This window comes from Podarcis vaucheri (genome assembly GCF_965113315.1).
Source record: "Podarcis vaucheri genome assembly, chromosome: 9".
Classification (NCBI taxonomy): Eukaryota; Metazoa; Chordata; class Lepidosauria; order Squamata; family Lacertidae; genus Podarcis; species Podarcis vaucheri.
Genome location: NC_138767.1, coordinates 61,628,412 through 61,648,343, shown reverse-complemented (window position 1 = coordinate 61,648,343; position 19,932 = coordinate 61,628,412). Strand labels below are relative to the sequence as shown.

The window sequence follows — 19,932 nt, the reverse complement described above, 5'->3', positions numbered from 1 at the left end:
ATACCCCCAAATTCAATCCATAAAGTGTCATTGAAGAGCAGTGTACAAGTATAATTAATGGATAATAAAAAGTGGAAATATGAACCATGCATTCCTTTCTCTTGCTCAGAGCTTTCCAGTTTAAGAGCTAGAAAGTTATCATACGCATCCATACCCATTCATTCCCTGACTGTCAGTCCTTAACGTAGCCAAAGCCAGAACCCCTAACCAGATTAGGTTCTCAGTCAGGACAAAGAAGTGTGATTACCTGACTGGGAAACCCAGGAACTTGTAAATATGGGGCAAGGGAGAGATGGGAGCAAACCTGATGATTAGGTTTCTGCCAGAAACCCCCTCCCATAATGTGACATAACCATGATGTATTTGTGATGTGTGCATGATGCTTCACTAAGTGTGTTATGGGTATAAGGGAAAACTTATAAAAGGTGGAGCTATCCTTTGTTCCAGGCTTCTTGCTGCTTCTTCCATGTGGTGGGTGGAAGTCCTGTTGCAAGAGTCTTTTGAATAAAGATCAGGCCTACAGGCTGCTGCTTTGCTCCTATATTCCTGGCTGGTGTCTTTGTCAATCCAAGTGAGCCCAAGGATTTTTCTATAAGTGTGTGTGTGTGTGCGCGCGCGCTGCATTTTTTATGCACATGTAGTTCTTAAAAAGTACACTACAACTGCAAGAAAAATCTGAGATCCCTGAGAATAGAGAGTTTTATGGCTTCAAGTTGACCTTCAGGGCACAAAATTGTATCAGGAACACACCCCACCTAGTTGGAGGGACCTGTGTGGCATCCACAAGTTTTTGTTTGACTACCAAGATATCTCTGTTCTAAAAGATTAGCCTCTCCCAAGGCTAATTTATTTCTCGTTGGAATGTCCTTTATCTTTAAAAAACACCTTACTTGAACTAAGCCTCAGTGGAATTCACCATCAAACGGTGGCTTCAGGATCAATGCAAAAATGAGTATCTAGTATGACTCAAAAAAGGTGAAAGTTAAACTAAAGTACACGGTTGAGGATCAAGCGCTGTTGAACTGTGTTCCCTCTTCAGGAATGTCAATATACTATCCTCAAGTAAGAAAAGCACTGGACAGTATCCTTAGACATCTAGACAAAGAAGTTGGAAGGCCAATGTGCATGACTAGTATTCAGATGTCTAACAAGGAACCGGAAGACATGATCACGTACGTAACAAATTAATCATGCTTATATCTGATTCATTGCAGTACTCCTTATATCTGAAAGAGAGTTGATGCATGATCCTGCATTGTTAAGCATTGTTAGGCTCCACTGTAGTCAACAGGGCTTAGCAGTTCCAGAACTGCGCCTATAGAAATCAAGTTACAATAAAATGTGTATCAGTTTATCATCAAAAATGTTTAAAATCCACAATTGAATTCCTAATGCATGTATCTAATGCGCTGATGAGCTCTATGTCAACTCTCCTTTGATGGTTTTAAACCTGCTTTATTTTCACAGCGGTGAGAGAAAACCGAAAATTGATTTATTTAGAACTTGTATTGCTGCTATCCCAAGGCTAATTCCAGATGGCATGAGCAGAACTGACCTTATTGAACTGCTTGCAAGGTAGAGACTGAACCTTTAATGAGAAAACCCATTTACAGTATTAAAGATGAATTTCAGAAACTGTGGTTAAAATTATCAGTATATTATTTGAATGATTAATATTTTTGCAATAGGGCAGAATAGATTGATTATTTAACCTTTTGGGTGGTCCTCAAAGCTAGTCCTATGCAGAGAAGGCCCATTGAAGTGAATGGACCTGACTGTTATTAAAAGTTACTCAATATTGATCCAGAGTAGATTCTAATGTATAGTTAGCAGGATAAAAACTTAAACACGTTGCAGGATTCCCAAAAAATAGACCAGAGGCAATTGTATTTCATCTAGTAGAGCTTTACTGCTACTGAAGGCAAATGAGCATGACTGTCACAAATCCAATACATTCAGGATTGGCACTGTCCATAAGAAATCCAGTTACAGTAGACTTAACTTAAACTTACAATAACTTTTAAGAAGTCCAAACCTTAACACTAAGCATACTATGTGCAGAACACCACACCAGAAGGAAAAGAAATAGAAAGTGAAACCCAGGCTCCTTCTGGCCTTACTGTACTTTTATAGTCAGCATGACCTTGACAGAAGAGATAAGAGAACCAGTTTAAGCCAGCTGTATTCAACTTCTCTGAAACCCAAACATCATGAACCTTCTGCTTGTTTCTTTCACACAGAGAAGCTTCCAGAAGCTTCCCGACCCCTCTTGAATTAATTAGAATAGGAAAGATCTCTACACATCAGATCAATACTTTCTGCACTAAGAAATGCAAACTAACTTGGGTCCATTGATTTTAGTGGGTTTAGTCTGAGTAGGACTTAGTTGAATACAATCCTTTCCACTCAAGGTCTGCAAGGTGGCTTACAGTCTTAATATAAGATTGTCACCGCTTCCCCTGCCTCCTGTCACGGTATGCAATAGTGACTTAGAGGGAGGCCAGGCAGAGCCCCACCACGCTCCCTACTACTGTTGCCATCTATCTTTCCCATCCTGAACCATGTTTCCGTAATGTGTTAACTCTTCCCTTTAGTTCTAAACAGCAACTTTGGTTCCCCACAGGTTGACAATTCACATGGATGAGGAACTGCGTGCCCTGGCTTTCAATACGTTGCAAGCATTAATGCTGGATTTTCCAGATTGGAGGGAAGATGTTCTGTCAGGATTTGTATATTTTATTGTTCGTGAGGTCACTGATGTTCATCCAACACTTCTGGACAATGCAGTCAAGATGCTAGTGCAGCTAATCAATCAGTGGAAACAAGCAGTCCAAGTGCAAAATAAGAACCAAGAAGCTCAGGTACAACTGTGCTGCACGAAGCTATTGCCAGCATGTATGCCTTAATAAATGCTTCAGTTATTTGGGACTAAGTTGCATTATATTTCACCATTTATCAAAACATCAGTGTCACATGGACTTGTAAAAGGGTAAAAGAGTATTGGGGAATGATTCATAATGAATTGGGGGGGAAAATGTTTAAAAGTACTTTCCCAGAGTCCTTTCTGTTTGGGGTAATTCAGACTGAAATTCCCAGGTGTGAAAAAAGGTTATTTATGTATGCCACTACTGCGGCCCATGTTTCGTTAGCCTAAAAATGGAAAACGAACAAGGTCCCAACCAAAAAAGAATGGCAGCTTAAGTTGACAGAATATGTGCAGAATAAGAGAACAAGAACTTTAAAAGTTTAAAGAAGATTGAAAAGTTTTTATTCAATATATGGGAAATAATTGTGTACAGCTGAAAACGCTGGCAGCATTAAGATAAATTCAACAGTGTAAATAAGTTTTGATGGATGCAATAATGGAATACTGAATGGTATAGTTTTTTGTAAAATATGCAGGGATTTATGATATGTAAAATGAACCATGGAAAGAGAAGGATGGAAGTGATAGATTTCTTAAGGATGTAAATGAATACTTTAAATTGTAAAACAGAAAATTCAATAAAAAATTATATCGGGGGGGGACCCCCACCAGTGTCACAAAGTTATATTTTCTTCAGATAGAAAAATTACTAGAGACTAGTCAGAATGGAAATACTGGTAAAAATAAGAAAAAGAATGGCACAGGTTGTAGACACGGGAATAGCGAAGTAGAAGAAGAAACATGTTACGAAATTTAGGATGAATTTGAGTTGTTTCGGAAACAATTTAATATCTTGCTTATAGAAAGGCTTAAAAGCAGTCTTCCACAATATGGTGCATGCCAAATGTTACTTAACTTTACCATGCTGGCTGATGGGAGTTGTAGGTCTGGAGGGCACCATGTTAGAAAAGTTTGCTGTAAGGGGCACAGAGATTGAATTCCCCATCCTTTTCCTTTATTCCTTAACTGCTTTGGTACTGCTTGTTTCTTTGATCTTGCTGCTTCTGAGTAGGAGGATCATAGCAATAGTGTAATTAGAGGCAATATTTTGCCTGGCTTTCTGTAGTCCTAGTATACACAGAAAATAAAATGGAAAGAGTGAGCATATGCGCTAATAATAATTAATACAGATAAATAAGTCCTGTTGAGTTCAGTAACACCTGTTTTTCCTTTTAGCGTGGTGTAGCCAATGGAACAGCTCCTACCCTTCCCTTGGAAAAGAGTCCTTATTCAAGTGTATTCCACGTGGTAGAAGGATTTGCATTGGTCATTCTCTGTAGCCCAAGATCTGCCACTAGACGATTAGCTGTCAGTTGTCTTAAAGAGATAAGGGCCTTGTTCACAGTCCTAGACATTTCTAAGGTAAGCTAATTGCCATATGTACTGAAATGTCTTATCTTAATATTCATTGACTTTGTCATGCAACATGTATTTGTAATTTTTAGGGTGATGAAGAGTTGGCAATAGATGTAATGGACAGACTGAGTTCATCTATTCTTGAAAGTTTCATACATCTCACTGGTGCTGATCAGGTATGGTGGGGGTTTTTCCCTCAAAAAAGAAACTGTTACTCATGGCTAGTGTTGTTGATGTGGGGAGAATCCATGCTGGAGAGGGAGCAGGGAAGGGAAATCCTGTAGCGCACTTGCTAACTTATGGTTAAGAGAGAGGCAGCATTATGTTCTTTCTTGGCCACAAAGGCACACTTTAAAACAAATTCATGTGTACTAAACTGATTTATTTTTGTTTATATACACAGACTACGTTATTGTACTGTCCCAGTTCAATAGATTTACAAACATTAGCTGACTGGAGCTCCTCTCCTATCAGCCATCAGTTTGATGTTGTCAGTCCATCACATATATGGATATTTGCACATGTAACTCAGGGTCAAGACCCTTGGATTATTAGCCTCTCCAGTTTTATGAAACAGGAATATCTTCCAAAGCACTGCCCTACAGCCGTGAGCTATGCCTGGATGTTTGCTTATACCAGACTCCAACTGTTGTCTCCACAGGTTGACATAAAGTAAGTGCCTTTCTTAATATAACTTTTTCTTTCTCTTCTTCTTACAACAGCTATACCACCCTTCATCCAAAGATCATAGGGTGGTTCACAATATAAAAATGCATGCCATAATAACAAACAAAAACAATACCCCCAGTTTCATTCATGAACATGGAAGTCTTGCATTGACATTAGCTTGCTAACATAGGGTTGCCTTACGTCTGGGATCTCCCGGACCAGTTTTGGTGGGATATGGCAACCCTAACTAATATTAATTTCTTTTGATAAAGCAATATAAAAACAGAGGACATTCTTGAAAGTATGTGGAAAGTTAGAACAAAATATACATGCACTTTTTTAAAGGTTGATTCATTATTGGAGTTTATACAGAATTGGGAAAAAACTATGGTAGAGGATTTCCCCACTGCAGTCCGGAGAACAGTGTGTAAAGATTTTCTTTGAAGGCTTATCTTATGCCAGACTTCGTAATATGTATGCAGGCAAACTATGCACATTCCTAGTTTTGTGGTATCTTTGCTGAATAATAAGATCATATTAACCAGAGACATTCAGTACATTACAAGAGCTCTTTAAAAAATAATAACAACAACAATCCATTTTCTTTCCTTTTCTCTTCTTTTTTTAAACAGCAGCCCTATCAATGCCAAGAAAGTAAATACTGCTATAAGCAGCGACTCCTATATTGGGCTCTGGAGAAATTACCTGATTCTTTGCTGCAGTGCAGCAACTTCTGCATCCTCTTCTGCGTCTGCAGGTTCTGTTAGATGCTCCCCTCCTGAGACGCTGGCGTCTACTCCAGATAGTGGCTACAGCATTGATTCAAAAGTAGGTTCACTCAGTGCTTCTAAGCAACTTGAAAATTTTGGAAGTATCAGAAATGCATAGACAATGTAATCTGTGATTCCCTTATTTTCATATAACAAAAGAAATGGCAAAGTGCAAGGTTGGTTTATTGATCCCACTCTGAAGCCATCCTCAATCATAAATGGCACTCTTTTCCCCCCAAGATTTTGTTGTATTTTGTGTTGATTTTAATTGTAAGCTGCCCTGTATAGAACATAAGCAGCAGAAGGGCAGGATATAAATTTTCCTATAAGTAAATAAAATAGTAAATATAAAAGCTAGAAGAGTTGATGAAAATAATAAGCAGCAGTCTTTTGGAGTCAAATGAAAGGATGTCTGCATTAGATATAAAGTCATTGTTGACTCATCAATGTAGAAAATTGTGAAGGCTAATGGTCTAGTTGGGTTGAAAAATGATTAGAGAAATTTGAGGCCTGTCAAAAGCTGTTAGCAAAAATATTTGAAGCTGACGACTTCTTCTGGACCTCTTTGTAGTCTGCTTGTTGGAAGGTTTAATAACACACCGTTGTGAGAAGCATGGAAATAGCATACATTGGAAATACTAGAGATATCATAAAACCATAATTACTTGTGAAAGTATTCCAAAGATGATACCCAACACTGAAGAAAAAGTAGGTTAACAGCAGCTGGCAAGCCCTGTATTAGCAGTATCCATTTAGATGGGAATTGTGATGTTCTCTTAACCTCTTTCCATCATTGATTGCCTTGTCTTGAACATCAGCTCTTGTTTATTATAATGATATAAACATCATTACAAATTGAATTATGATAAGTAGGTACTGATATCCTCTTTCTGTTTCTAGATAATTGGCGCTCCATCCCCTTCATCCTTGTTTAAGCACATTGTTCCAATGATGCGCTCTGAAAGCATGGAAATTACAGAGTCCCTTGTGCTGGGCCTTGGCAGGACCAGCCCAGGTGCTTTTAGGTAACCATTTTACATTCTTTTCATTTTGGTGCACATTTAGTAGGCCGTTTATAAAGCTCCTAATACCACCTAAAGTAGCACCACACAATATATCACATCACCACACTGTTTTCATTGGTTGTTTCCCAAGGATCTAAAGGCCGAGAAAGGGGAAGGAGGAGGCAGGGCAGAAAAGGAGAGAACTCACGTCTCTAGTAAATGACATGGGCAGGTTAAAGCAAGGCCTTGGTGGAGGGTCTCTGTGTGTCACAGTTTCTCCACCAAGCAGAGGAAAGTGGTAGTTTAAAAGAGCGGCAGGGTTGAAGAAACACTGAGAGGAAAAAAGTGGTTTTAAACAACAGCAGAATTTTTGAGTAAAGCAAAAATAGAGATACACTACAGTGAAAATTGTGGTTTTAAACAATAGCAGAAGCTTGAATAAAGCAGCGTTGGAGAGGCGCTGAGGGTTTTTATATTAAAAAACAGTCTTAACAAGGAAAAATACACATCAGAGCATTTCCCAACTCTCGTTGTACTCAAAACTTGTTTAAAACAGCCCCTTTTCTCCTCTCAGTCTCTTTCCACCTCTACTTTACTCAAACTTCTACCTATTCCATTTCTTAGCTGCCTCGTGGGAGGGAGATAACAGATGCAGAGTCCTCAAATAGTCAATAATAACTTCACATGATGTATTTCACTCCATGTATTATGCATTGTCTTTAACATGAATCCCTCAACTGAGTGTAATAATTCAGAACAGGTATTTTATTAACATGCAAACACTCATATATGTACATCAACTGAATTGAACCTTCTTTAAATGAAAAAGCTGACTGACCAGCTTGATATTAAGATGTTTTAAGATGAATAGAAACATACATCATCACTGACTGTATGTGCAAAGCAGGGCTGCAAAATAGACAATATAAATAGCTTCAAGAATAGGCTTGGGAAAGTGAAAAGTGAGTACAAGCATGAGATGGGAAGGAGTTAATATGGAAGTGGGTGGGGTTGGTGAGCAAATTGAGCAGAGTTGCCCCCTGCTTGCATTTAAAAATAGTACTATAAATTGGGAGACACTGCCAGCACTTTGTGATGGCTGAAAGATTGTATTGGTTAGCATGCAATTTGTCTTCTATATATCCTATTGATTCATGACTCTTCTTGTACAAAAAGTAAGACAGTGTAGGATTTCTGAGTTTTACGATGATGATTGGTTGACTGTTTTGGAGAGCCACTATTTGCATGCTTAGATTGACTTCTGTAAGGTTCTCAAAGTCTGTGAAGTAGATAGTAGATGATAATACCATCAGCATAAGAGGATTCAAGTACTATTGGATGTTAGTCTGTACGTGCATGTTTTTAGAAACTTCTAGCCATTGGGAAAAGCAACGGAATCCCTGGATTTAGAAATCTGCTATATTTTGTCAAACATAGTTGAATATCTAAACTACATTCAGTTCCCCCCTTGCTTGTGTTAGTCATGCACTTCTCATATAAGCTGTACATCTCACTACTTGTCACCACTAGAATTCTAGATCACTGGGCTATTCTCTTCACTGTCTATAGTAGGCAGGCTCTTTCCTAGAACAAAAGACTGGGCGCCTACAATAGGCAACATCTTCCACTTCCTGCATCGATCCAGTCTTTCTTCTGCCTACTCTGAGAACAGGGTCAGGTTTCTGGGTCTGCTTTGGCTAGCAACGCAGAAAAGTATTTAAAATCTTTAAAAATACTTTAATGAAAATTCACAATATAGATATAGATAGATATGTTCCTAAGGTTACCATAAGCGATTTTAAATACATGTATCAAAGCATAAACTGATATCTGAATGTGCCTGCTTGTAATATTTGGAGACATAATTACTGATTTTACAGTATTCTCATGATGATTTGTAATTTTCTTCCAGGGAATTAATAGAAGAGTTGCATCCTATAATTAAAGAAGCACTTGAAAGAAGGCCAGAGGTAATCATAAAATCATAGAATAATAGAATTGGAAGGGACCCCAAGGGTCATTTCGTCCAGCTCCCTGAAATGCAGGAATCTCAGCTCAAGCATCCATGACAGATGGCTATCCAACCTCTGATTAAAAATCTCTAAGGAAGGAGAGTCCACAACCTCCTGGGGAGGACTGTTCCACTATCGAACAGCTCTTACTGTCAGGAAGTTTTTCCGTATGTTTACTCAGAATCTCCTCTCTTTTAACTTGAAGCCATTGGTTCGAGTGTTACCATCCAGAGCAGGAGAAAACAAGCTTGCCTATGAGATTTTACATGGAGTTGTGCATCCATACACAAAGCAGATGTTTGAATGTGGCTTGAGTTTTCTTCATTTGCACAGCAGGGACAAATTGTATGCTTAGGGAAAACTCAAATTTCCTGTTCACTTGAGTGACAGACATTGCTATTCTTATTTTTACTACCTGTCACAGTTGAGACTGTTGTGATGACTGTGTAGTAATATAAAATGTGGGTGCATTTCTGCTGTATGACATTTAAATTATCGTAATCTTGTTCCATAGCTGTGCTTAGGCGCTAGCATAGATGAAATAGACTGATTAAGTCGAGCTTCTAGTCAACTGTGCTGGAGGTTACTACTGTGACAAGTTTCTCTTTTATTATATTACTGCTAGGCTGTACAAGTGACTTTTGAGCTCTGAGAGTTCTGCATCAGGAACTTTGATTGAAAATCTCCCTTTAACACTTTCCAAGAGAGGAGCTATCTGCCAATCTCCCATTCCCACCACCCTTCTGAGTAATACCCCTCCCCACCTTCTCACTATATAGAAGGATCTGGCAACTTCTGTTTCAGTGTATCTGAAGAAGTGTGCATGCACACGAAAGCTCATACCAAGAACTAACTTAGTTGGTCTTTAAGGTGCTACTGGAAGGAATTTTTTTATTTTATCTAAAACAGGTGTTTTGAAGCCTTCTGTCATATTCAGTTGTAATTTAACTGTGCTGCTCTATTTATCTTTCCTGACAGAACATGAAACGGCGCAGGCGTCGAGATATTTTACGTGTACAGCTTGTACGGATATTTGAACTGTTGGCAGATGCTGGTGTCATTAGTCACAGGTAAGCACAAAGTTTCTGAATAGGATTCTGCCAAATGCGACTAGGTTTAGCCGCAGTACTAACATGCTGCAAAGTGAAGCCCAAACCTACCTATGGCATATGGGTGCAGGGAAAGGAGGATACCTTCCTCTCTTTGTGTGTGTGAGTGTGAGCTCAGAGCATAGGTATAGGCATGGGATGTGCAAGTGTAAAAGTTGCATATACCTTCAGTGTACGAAGCAATATATATACATCCCATGTCTATTAGGATCTCATGCAGGTAAGATGAAATCAAGTGAGAGTTGAGCTCCCCCAAGTGGTTGAAGGCAGAAATCACTGTTAAAGTTAAAGAAGCTTTTGTGTTTCATTGCCCTTTAAGATCAGTTTTTATTTCTGCCTTCACCTGGGTGGTTGTATAGTGACTGTGTTATATTAGTCTATCATCTCCTGTGTGTGCCTCAACCCTTCTCATTTTCCCGACATTTTTTCTAGCTCTTTTTTGTTTTGTTTTGTTTTTGAAGCCTATACATTCCCCCTGATCTGGTCGGCTCACTACTCTGGCCAGATGCTCACCCCATTTCCCCCCAGGCCAAGCTATTCAGAAACAGGGCAGAGTGGGAAGCCCACCTTTGGTGATTACCTTCACCAAAAGGAGATGAGCTTTCTATATGTCTTGTACTAAGGCATGCAGAACAGCTCAACGTACTGTGGTCATAGTTGCTTTGCATAGTACTAAAGAATATGCTTGGCAAAAAATGACATCTGAATGGTTTTAGTTGCAGAGGTGCAGCTATAGGATTCAAATGCTTGGTAGCTCAAATATTTCCTACCCAATGCTCTCTGTCTCTTAGAAAACGTTTTCTGAAACTTTGGGAATGTTAACAATTCCAGAAGACTGTGTTTTCATATGTATATCTTGTAATTTTCTTTATAGTGCAAGTGGTGGCCTTGATAATGAAACACATTCCCTCAACAACACTTTATTGGAGTATGTGGATCTAACAAGGCAACTCCTAGAAGCAGAAAATGAAAAGGACTCTGACACACTGAAAGATATCCGATGCCATTTTAGTGCCTTAGTGGCAAATATCATTCAGAATGTTCCAGGTATTCAGAAAAGGTTTCATATTGATTCCATTTTAGTACAATCAAGCCTAAATAAAGGTCATGCTCATAAGTAATTGTGCTTTTATTTCTTCATTTGAGGAGTGTGCTAATGATCAAATTTATCATAAAAATCTTGCTCTTCCAAGTTTACTATATTTTAAAATTATCCATTCCAGTTCAGCTTTCCATTGGTTGCATTCACATGTAGTGGTAAGTTAATAAACCATGGTTTGTGCTGATGCATGAAGCCCAGTCACTTATCTCATTGCTTCACACAAATTAGGAAGATGATACTTTGTATTATAGCCAAACCTGGGATAGTGGCTCGTTTGTCTCTAACAAACCAAGGTTCGTTAGCCAATCTAATAGGGTTGCCATATTTCAAACAATGAAAATCTGGACAGAAATGTTTGTTTGTTGAGCTATTTTTCAAATTGATGAACTTTTTTGGCGACATCGCAAAGAATCCCACTGCTGTTTTTGAGCTGTTTTTATGGGGAAATGGCAAAAAACGCCACTGCCGACAATAGCCCAGATTTTCCCAGATATTTTGCTGATTTCCTCCCGGATACTGCTGCTGATTGCAGTACAGTGATACCTCGGTTTTCGAACGTCTCCATTGACTAATGTTTTGGTTTTCAAACGCCGTAAACCCAGAAATAAATGCTTCTGGTTTCGAACTTGCCTTGGAAGTTGAACTGCTTCTGCTGAGTGTATATGTTATTTTTCTCAATTTTATCCATTAAATTTGCAGCCCGCCCTTTGTGCCTCGGTTTTCAAACATTTCAGAATTCAAACGGTCTTCCAGAATGGATTACGTTTGAAAACCGAGGTACTACTGTATTCTGGATATGTCCAGGAAATCACACATATGGCAACCCTAAATCTAAGCTCAGTGACTCCTTTTTCTAGCTGTAGATACTTTCCTCAGAGGGGATGTTACACATATATCCAAACCACCTGTCCTCTTTCCAACCGTCTCTCTATCTGAGCATTCTCTTAGAAACAACTGCTTTTATTTTGCTGTCTCCACCCCCTTTGGCTTGGTAGCCAATCAGAGAGATGCTCCATCACTCTGGCAGAGTTCTGAGGACCAGGCTCTGATCTAGCTCAGCTGTCCGTCACAAATGCCTTACAGCTGTGTTGGACAATGGGAGTTAGCATTCAAGACCAAAGTTTGCTGCCGATTACTGTTAGATGCAAACAAGACCCTAGAAAAGGCCTAGCTACAATTGCTGCCGCAGAGTTTGCATTCAGTGAAAGTGTAAAGGCAGTAGGCACTCATTTTTCAAGTCAACTCAAAGGCATTTTGTCCCTTGTCTTCATCTATATATTTAACTTCTCCATTCTCTCCTGAGGTTACACATTGTAAAGATATGTTGGTTTATCTATCTCTTGGGTAAGGAATGTTACATTTCTGCATAGAACAGTCTAAGGCACAGCTTTGATTTGATGACAGTAAAGAATAGAAGGCAACCCTGGTTAAGAGAGTTCACCTTTATGTTTGTTCATTTCTTAAAAGACAAGCTAAGTTTTTGTTGTCTATCATTGGCATATTTGGTTTATGTAAAAGGATTTTTGTTTTGTTCATCTGTGTTGCTTTTGTAGTTCACCAGAGAAGAAGTGTCTTTCCACAGCAGAGCCTCCGACACAGCCTCTTTATGTTGTTCAGTCACTGGGCAGGACCTTTCAGCATCATGTTTACTCCTCTGGACAGATATAGTGATAGAAACATGCAAATAAACAGACATCAGTACTGTGCATTAAAGGTAACACTCTTAAGAACATATTTTACCAACATATATTTACTAATAGTGATATTTCATCAGCTGCCATATCGTTAGCTTTGATTTCAAGATTGTGATAACCTGCACTCGCACCTAAAACATTAATGTTCCCATATGTTTGTAGTTGCTGCAACTTGTCCTCAGGCAACAGTTACACTAAATGACAAGGATCTAGAGAATCAGCCTTCTGTGTAAATAGTTTAATGTTCTCAACTTACACAGAAAAAGAATGTTTCACTTTTATTAGTCCTTGGAATAAAATCCAGAGGGTTGTCTACTCAGAATAGACTCGTTGAAATTACTGGACTCAAGTTAGTAATTTCAGTAGGTCTGAGTAGGACTAACATTAGCTACATCTAGGGTTGCCATATTTTAAGAGATTTTTACATCTGGGCACAGAAAATTGATGAGCTTTTTTAGGACAATCGCCCGATAGCCCCACTGCCAAGCCCAACCTGACCATGCCAGAGCCAGAGCCCAGGTGAACAGAGCCAGAGCTGCCTGCACACAATTTTTATTTTTATTTTACCCCAAATCCAGGACATTTGCTTTAAAATGTAAAATTCCCCCTGGATGGGCATGTAGGACCCTCAAAAGAGGACATGTGCAGGAATTCCCAGACACATGGCAACCCTACTACAACCCTAGTTTGTTTTTTAAAGTAAAACAATAACAACCTCTTTTATCCCATTTCTTTAAAGGCTATGTCTGCTGTACTTTGTTGTGGCCCTGTTGCAGATAATGTAGGTCTCTCATCAGACGGCTATTTGTATAAATGGCTGGATAATATTTTGGATTCGCAGGATAAGAAGGTAATGTATAAGCACCAGTGACCTTAAAAAGAGTGGTTTGTAGTCAGATAATCTGTGGCTGAGATTTCAGGAACCTGCAAAATGTATAGTTCCTTCTCTTGCCACACAAAAATTAGTCCGGCAAATTTAAAGATGAGTTAGATCTGCTAAGAGAGTTAAAAAACAATGGAGGGGGGTGTTAGCTATAATTTATTAATGTAAAAGTTAACATCCTTACAATATCAATTCATCTAACCACTGACTTGACATTGGAAAAGGCAAAACGCTTTTGTAAATTAATTCCAGAAAACTTTATTATCAGTCTACTTATTTTTAAAAGCTTTACTGCTGAAAATGGGTAGATAAAATTTCTGTAGTTCTTGTTCAGTTAATGACTTAAAACTGTTGGTTGCAACTCTTGAGTTTTGTATTGTATTGTTTTTAGGTTCACCAGCTTGGCTGTGAGGCAGTTATGTTGCTGTTGGAACTCAACCCCGACCAGAGTAACCTCATGTACTGGGCTGTAGATCGCTGCTATACAGGCTCTAAGCGGGTGGCAGCTGGATGCTTTAAAGCCATAGCCAGTGTATTCCAAAACAGGTATTAGATAAAGTTACAGCACAGGGGGGAATCAGTTAAGATGGATGTTACTATTTTTTAAATGTTAATTTGCTTGTTCATTTTAAGCATCTCAAAGTGGTTTGTGCTTCATTTTCTTTACAGGGATTACCAATGTGACACAGTTACTCTTCTCAATCTTATATTATTTAAAGCGGCTGACTCTTCTAGGGCTATCTACGAAGTTGCTATGCAGCTCTTACAGGTATGTATGAAAGGCTTTTAGAAAATTAAGATCTATAAGTGTTTGAGATTGATTATTTATAATATTCTTGCATAATGTTAACATGGTAACAAATATCAGTATTACGACCCCGACCTAATACAAGATGTCTGATTGGTATTCTATGAATGAACAATGTTTATTGTTTAAAATAATATTCTTCGTGGTTGAATTAATATCCCAAGGCAATTTTTTGTACATCTTATTTTTCTAGATTTTAGAGCCGAAGATGTTTCGCTATGCTCATAAACTTGAGGTTCAAAGAACAGATGGGATATTGAGCCAGCCTTCGCCTTTGCCACATTTGTACTCTGTGTCCTATTATCAACTTTCTGAAGAATTAGCAAGGACATACCCAGAATTAACACTTGCAATATTTTCAGGTATATTAGAACATTTGCCGATGCTAGGATGTTTGTTTTTAGGAAACGTTAAACTTATCTGAATACATTTTACTGTGCTTTCAAGCTCTCTTTTACTTTCTTTATTGTTAAAAGTAGTCTTACTGATTTCTGATAGCATAGCACAGTCCTAATTGTGCATTATTTTAGTGTAGCAAGTCATTGGCCTGCTTTGAAGTGAAACTCATGCCTCAACTTAACAAGCAAGATAAGATTTGAGGATTCTCCCTTTGGTCTCTAATTGGTATTTGGCTTTGAGCAAAGGCAGGAAATGAAGATTCGAAGGAGTGAGTGAGCACCAACAATTTCCCTTATTTCAGTGTTTCCTGCCTTCGATCTGTAAGGAGTATCAAATCCTGACACTTAAGAAGGAAGGCTTTTAAGGGTAACACAAATTATTCCTTTTGCCCATGTGCACAGTCCCTTTGATCATCCTGTTTCATTCAATTTGGGAAACTTATTACTAGCTTATTACTTATAGACTTCTGGTTTAATTGCGGGTCACACAAAGGAGCTGTGTGTATGGTCAAATGCTTTTTTATATCTCTCAGCCTGTTAAGTCAATGTTTGATTGTCTAAAGCACAAGCCCTTGTACTTTCCCACTAGTTTCGCACAGCTGCCTTTTCTCTCTAGAGGCAGGAATTCATACAAATGAGACCGCATCTTTTTTCATATGACCATGACTGTTGATCTAAGCCTCCTACCAGTATGAGTAAAGCACATAATTCTCCTTACTGCTTCAGTTCAGTCTAGCAGTTCACATTTTTCAGCATGGGTTTCTGCAGTTAAGAAAACGAACAAAAATGCGTCTTTTCTCATAACACACAGATTTGTCTGTCTTTTAATTATTGAATATAGAGGTAAGCCAGAGAATTCAAATGGCACACCCCTCTGGAAGACAGGTGATGCTACACTATCTGCTACCGTGGATGAATAATATTGAATTGGTGGATCTGAAACCTTTGCCCACAATTCGGCGACAAGATGAAGATGAAGAGGATTCCTTGAAAGATAGAGAGCTGATGGTGAACAGCAGGCGCTGGCTAAGAGGCGAAGGTTGGGGATCACCACAGGCTTCTGCTTTGGTTTTAAACAACCTCATGTATATGACAGCAAAGGTAAACTAAAGGGTTGGGTCTTAAGTGGATTTTCCATTTTGAGGTGATACAGTTGCTAGTAGGAATGCTAGTACTGGATACTGATCTTCACTGTGTAACTCAAATCACTGATGTTTCACACTTTCAATTGCAAAATTGTTCTAAAAGTTACAGAGGAGTCGCAATAGGCTAAAACTTACTTTGAGAAAGTTCATTAGTATATCATAGTGCTGCTAATTTGCATGGTGAGCTATCTCCCAGTGGTTCAAGCTTAGGGACCCATCCTTCCCCCACCTAAACCACTATATATGATTTATTTCTCCATCCAAGACAGGTTGACTGCTCAGGAGCACATCTAGCTTGTCCAGGCTAAGCTTCAATTTGTTTGCCTTCATCTAGATTCAGAACGTGGATTTAGATAGAAAGAGTGGGGAGATAAGCACAGATATGCTTTTGCATGCACACCCCATTCTTGTGCTACCCTTTTGCTGCTGTCTTCTCAGTGTGCCAAAATATGCCAGAACTTTTTCAGTTGAACCATCATTTCCAGTTTCATTCACATTGGAAAAACTGGTTACCAGCTTTGAAACATGCCAGAAACTATAATTATGGTTTGAATGCTACAGGAAACTATGGTTATCTGAAGATTTCTGGGTTTAATTGTGGTGCACTGAGAAGGAAGGGCAGAAGAAGGTGTGTGCACAGGAAAGGCTCAGGTTTGGAAGCCAGGACAGGGCAAACAATGACATTGTGAGATTTAACACACTTAATACTGATGGTTGTTTGTTAAACAAGCTTCAGAGTCCTAGAAATGTTTGTGGGTTCAAGTTGGTTAAACGAAGCTTATCGTTTCTTTTACTGTTGACTTTGAAACATATCTCATACTAAATTATTTTCTTCAGGTAGATACACAAACACTCATATATGAATGAGATTGTTGAACTTGTTGGAAATGAATGTCTCAACATTGTTTTCTAGTATGGTGATGAAGTGGCATGGTCAGAAATCGAGAACGTCTGGATTACTCTAGCAGACAGTTGGCCAAAGAATTTGAAAATAATTCTGCATTTTTTGATCAGCATTTGTGGAGTGAACAGTGAACCTAGCCTCTTGCCTTACGTAAGTGACACTGAAGCTCTTTGTTATGTCCCTGTTTCACTTAAGAATAACTTCTAAGGGATAATTTTTTGACAGAGAACAGCTGGGTTCAAATCTGTGCTTGACCAAAGCTCACCTTCAGGTACTTTCTCTCTCACACATAGTCCAATCTCCCTCGTATAGTGGTTGTAAAAATAAAGTGGGATAACTCTGTGTAGCCCTTTGGAGGAGGAGGAAAATACTTCCAGAATGTATTTCCTTTATGAGAATGTAATCCATAACCCTTTGAAGTCAATTACAAAATTGACATTGATTGACCCTTCCATGAAATATTGCAGTACAACATCAAAGGCTGAAATAATGTTTGCGTATAACATTTTAAAACTAAGTGTACTAATAATATTCAATCACTTTGATGTAAAGAAGAAATCTTTGATATTGATTATACGTGTGGAGTTTTATTTAGGTTTTTGTTCTTATTTTGTTCTCTTTATATTGAACACATCCTTTAATATTAAAGAGAATGAAAAATATTCAGTTGCTATAAGATATTTTAAGACAAGGAAGATTAACGTTTTGGGGGCTAATGGCCACGTTGACCCATGGGCAACCCTTGGAGTCACATATAAAAGCGGACATGTCAAGTCTTCTACACTATATAAAATCATTGTCTTTCAATCTTAATTTCAGTTTTAAACGTTTTCTTCTTTGAAGTTTAAAGCAGAATTTTCAGGAAGGTCTTAGGTGCAGTCACAGGAGCTTTTTGGCATCACAGAATCACAGCAAGGGATCTCCAGGTGTAGTCAGTAAAAAAGCAAAAATGGGAGGACTGGAGTCCCCCCAAAAACTTTTGGCATCAAAGTGAAGGACCTAGAGGAACAGTCAGTAAAACATGGGGAAAAAGAAATGCAATGAGCATATTTAAGGGATGCTTGGAAGCTCATAAAAACTTTTTGGGGCATCACAGGAGCAGTCTGTAAAAAATAAAGTTAATTGTATGTTTTTTATTTTGAAAAGTGGAATTTGGGGACGACAAAAAATTAGGCATCATAAGAGGGAACCTACTGGGGAAATCAATAACTTTTTTAAAAACCACACCCTTGAATAATTACAATGACATCTTAGGGGGTTTCTGGGGGGCACAAAACCTTTTCAGGGGCAAGATACATCCCCAGGCCATGTGCTAGCCACCCCTGGTTTAAGATCTATGTGTGCTGGTGGGGCAGTATTTATGTAATTTGACTGCCAATATAAAACATAAATGTTATCCTAACTTAATATTTATACACAAGCAATGTCAGACTTCATGTTTAGTGATTTGTTTGAATGGCAGGTGAAGAAAGTCATTGTTTACCTGGGTAGAGATAAAACCATGCAGCTTTTGGAAGAGCTGGTGACTGAGTTGCAGCTTACTGATCCAGTCAGTTCTGGAGTCACTCATATGGATAATCCACCATATTATCGCATCACTTCCAGTTACAAAATCCCTTCTGTCACCTCAGGTGAGGGTATGAATTTAACCAATCATTTGCTGTACTTAAGTGGATATATTTGGGATTGATTGATTGATTAATTGATTGACTTTATATACCACCCTATATCCGCAGGTCTGTTAGGTAAAAAGCCTGGTATAAATTTTTACGTTATTTAAGTATGAAGCTTTATTTTAACCTTATTTTTTTAAAAATCTGAATTGTTAAATACCTGTGTTATGAACAATGGAGGGGAAATACTTGTTTGGGAGGAGTTTGGGTGACATGAGTAGTTTACCTGGTGCTGCCTCCCTCACCATTTCAAAGAACTGGGGAAGGGAGAAGATGAGCTCTAGATGCAGCGCTATTTCAAAATAATGTTTGGAAGCTTTGAAAGATCAACGACAAAAGAGAAGATAAGCATTAGCTCTTCTCTTCGTCCCTAAAAATATGTATTAAAAAATTCAGGAACAGGATCACTGAAAGTATGTATTGCATTTATTTGCAAACCCAGTCACAAACGGTTTCAAAGGTTTGCCATGTTATATTGTGCCCGGGGGTGGAATGGGGTGGGGATTTCAAGAAAAACAAATCCAAAGCACATCTGGGGATGCACATCTAGCTGCATGGCTCCTTGCATCTTTCATTTGCACAGGCTTGAAAAGTAGAGTTCATATGCAGATCAAAACAAAGTAATAGGTCAGGATGTTTAAGTAACTTCCATAATTCATGTACATCTCATAAGTTTTTCATCCTAAATACGCTGTTACTTCAAATTTCAGGAACCACTTCCAGTAGCAATACAATGGTGGCGCCCACTGATGGTAATCCTGACATTAAGCATGCAAAAGATAGCATTGATGAAAAGTAAGTAGTACCTCAAAGAATAACAGTACTGGGAACTGGAATAAAAATAAGCCTTTTTTATTACAAAAAATGTAGCCAGTCAAGGCACAGTTTTTAAAAATGGCTTGTTGCGGGTCCCTTAGTAGAACATGGAGGTTGAAGGGGGATGGTTGTAAATTATGAGACATAATGTTGAATAATTATGTATATTATATATCGACCTTGAACAAAAGATGACAGTGCTACATTTTAAGAAACAAATGTATATCTCTAGTTGACACCATTATTTTTATTCCTTTAGCTATGTACATCTAGATATCTACAGTGGACTAAACAGCAATCTGAACCGCCAACACCACAGGCTAGAATCTCGTTATAGCAGCAGTTCTGGAGGATCATATGAAGAAGAGAAAAGTAAAAATAATAACCTTACAGTCTCCTTAGTAATGCATGTTTTAATTACGTACATGAACAGTGTCAGCTGAAAGAGTTTATGGCAAAAATGGTTGTTTTTGCTGGATCCAGACACCGGATTCCTCTGATATGGGATGACACCTCTGGGGGTGACAGGCAGGGTCTTAAACAGCCTACTGCCACTTATCTGTGGGGAGGGGAGCCTCTCCCCTCCCCAGACCAATCCTGTCTCTGGTTGGAACAGGTTGAGTACAACTTACTCTCTTTTGTAAAAAGGATGCGGGTGGCGCT

The 19,932-nt window shown here is 38.6% G+C and overlaps 1 protein-coding gene across 9 annotated transcripts in view; it reads left to right on the top strand.

The window, feature by feature from the left end:
- FRYL (FRY like transcription coactivator) overlaps positions 1–19,932 on the top strand; it is a 143,102-nt gene that overhangs the window by 79,620 nt on the left and 43,550 nt on the right. For 8 of the 9 annotated variants that reach the window (XM_082237969.1, XM_082237968.1, XM_082237964.1 and 5 more), the window contains 21 exons: positions 1,040–1,172; positions 1,468–1,575; positions 2,624–2,861; positions 4,103–4,288; positions 4,372–4,458; positions 4,686–4,954; positions 5,584–5,779; positions 6,622–6,746; positions 8,638–8,695; positions 9,716–9,807; positions 10,721–10,893; positions 12,502–12,662; positions 13,382–13,492; positions 13,917–14,071; positions 14,195–14,294; positions 14,527–14,695; positions 15,573–15,832; positions 16,790–16,930; positions 18,243–18,411; positions 19,164–19,248; positions 19,529–19,641. In XM_082237969.1, coding sequence (XP_082094095.1) covers positions 1,040–1,172; positions 1,468–1,575; positions 2,624–2,861; positions 4,103–4,288; positions 4,372–4,458; positions 4,686–4,954; positions 5,584–5,779; positions 6,622–6,746; positions 8,638–8,695; positions 9,716–9,807; positions 10,721–10,893; positions 12,502–12,662; positions 13,382–13,492; positions 13,917–14,071; positions 14,195–14,294; positions 14,527–14,695; positions 15,573–15,832; positions 16,790–16,930; positions 18,243–18,411; positions 19,164–19,248; positions 19,529–19,641 — 3,129 coding nt within the window. The remainder of the gene's footprint in view (positions 1–1,039; positions 1,173–1,467; positions 1,576–2,623; positions 2,862–4,102; positions 4,289–4,371; positions 4,459–4,685; positions 4,955–5,583; positions 5,780–6,621; positions 6,747–8,637; positions 8,696–9,715; positions 9,808–10,720; positions 10,894–12,501; positions 12,663–13,381; positions 13,493–13,916; positions 14,072–14,194; positions 14,295–14,526; positions 14,696–15,572; positions 15,833–16,789; positions 16,931–18,242; positions 18,412–19,163; positions 19,249–19,528; positions 19,642–19,932) is intronic. The other variant, XM_082237962.1, reaches the window with a different exon arrangement.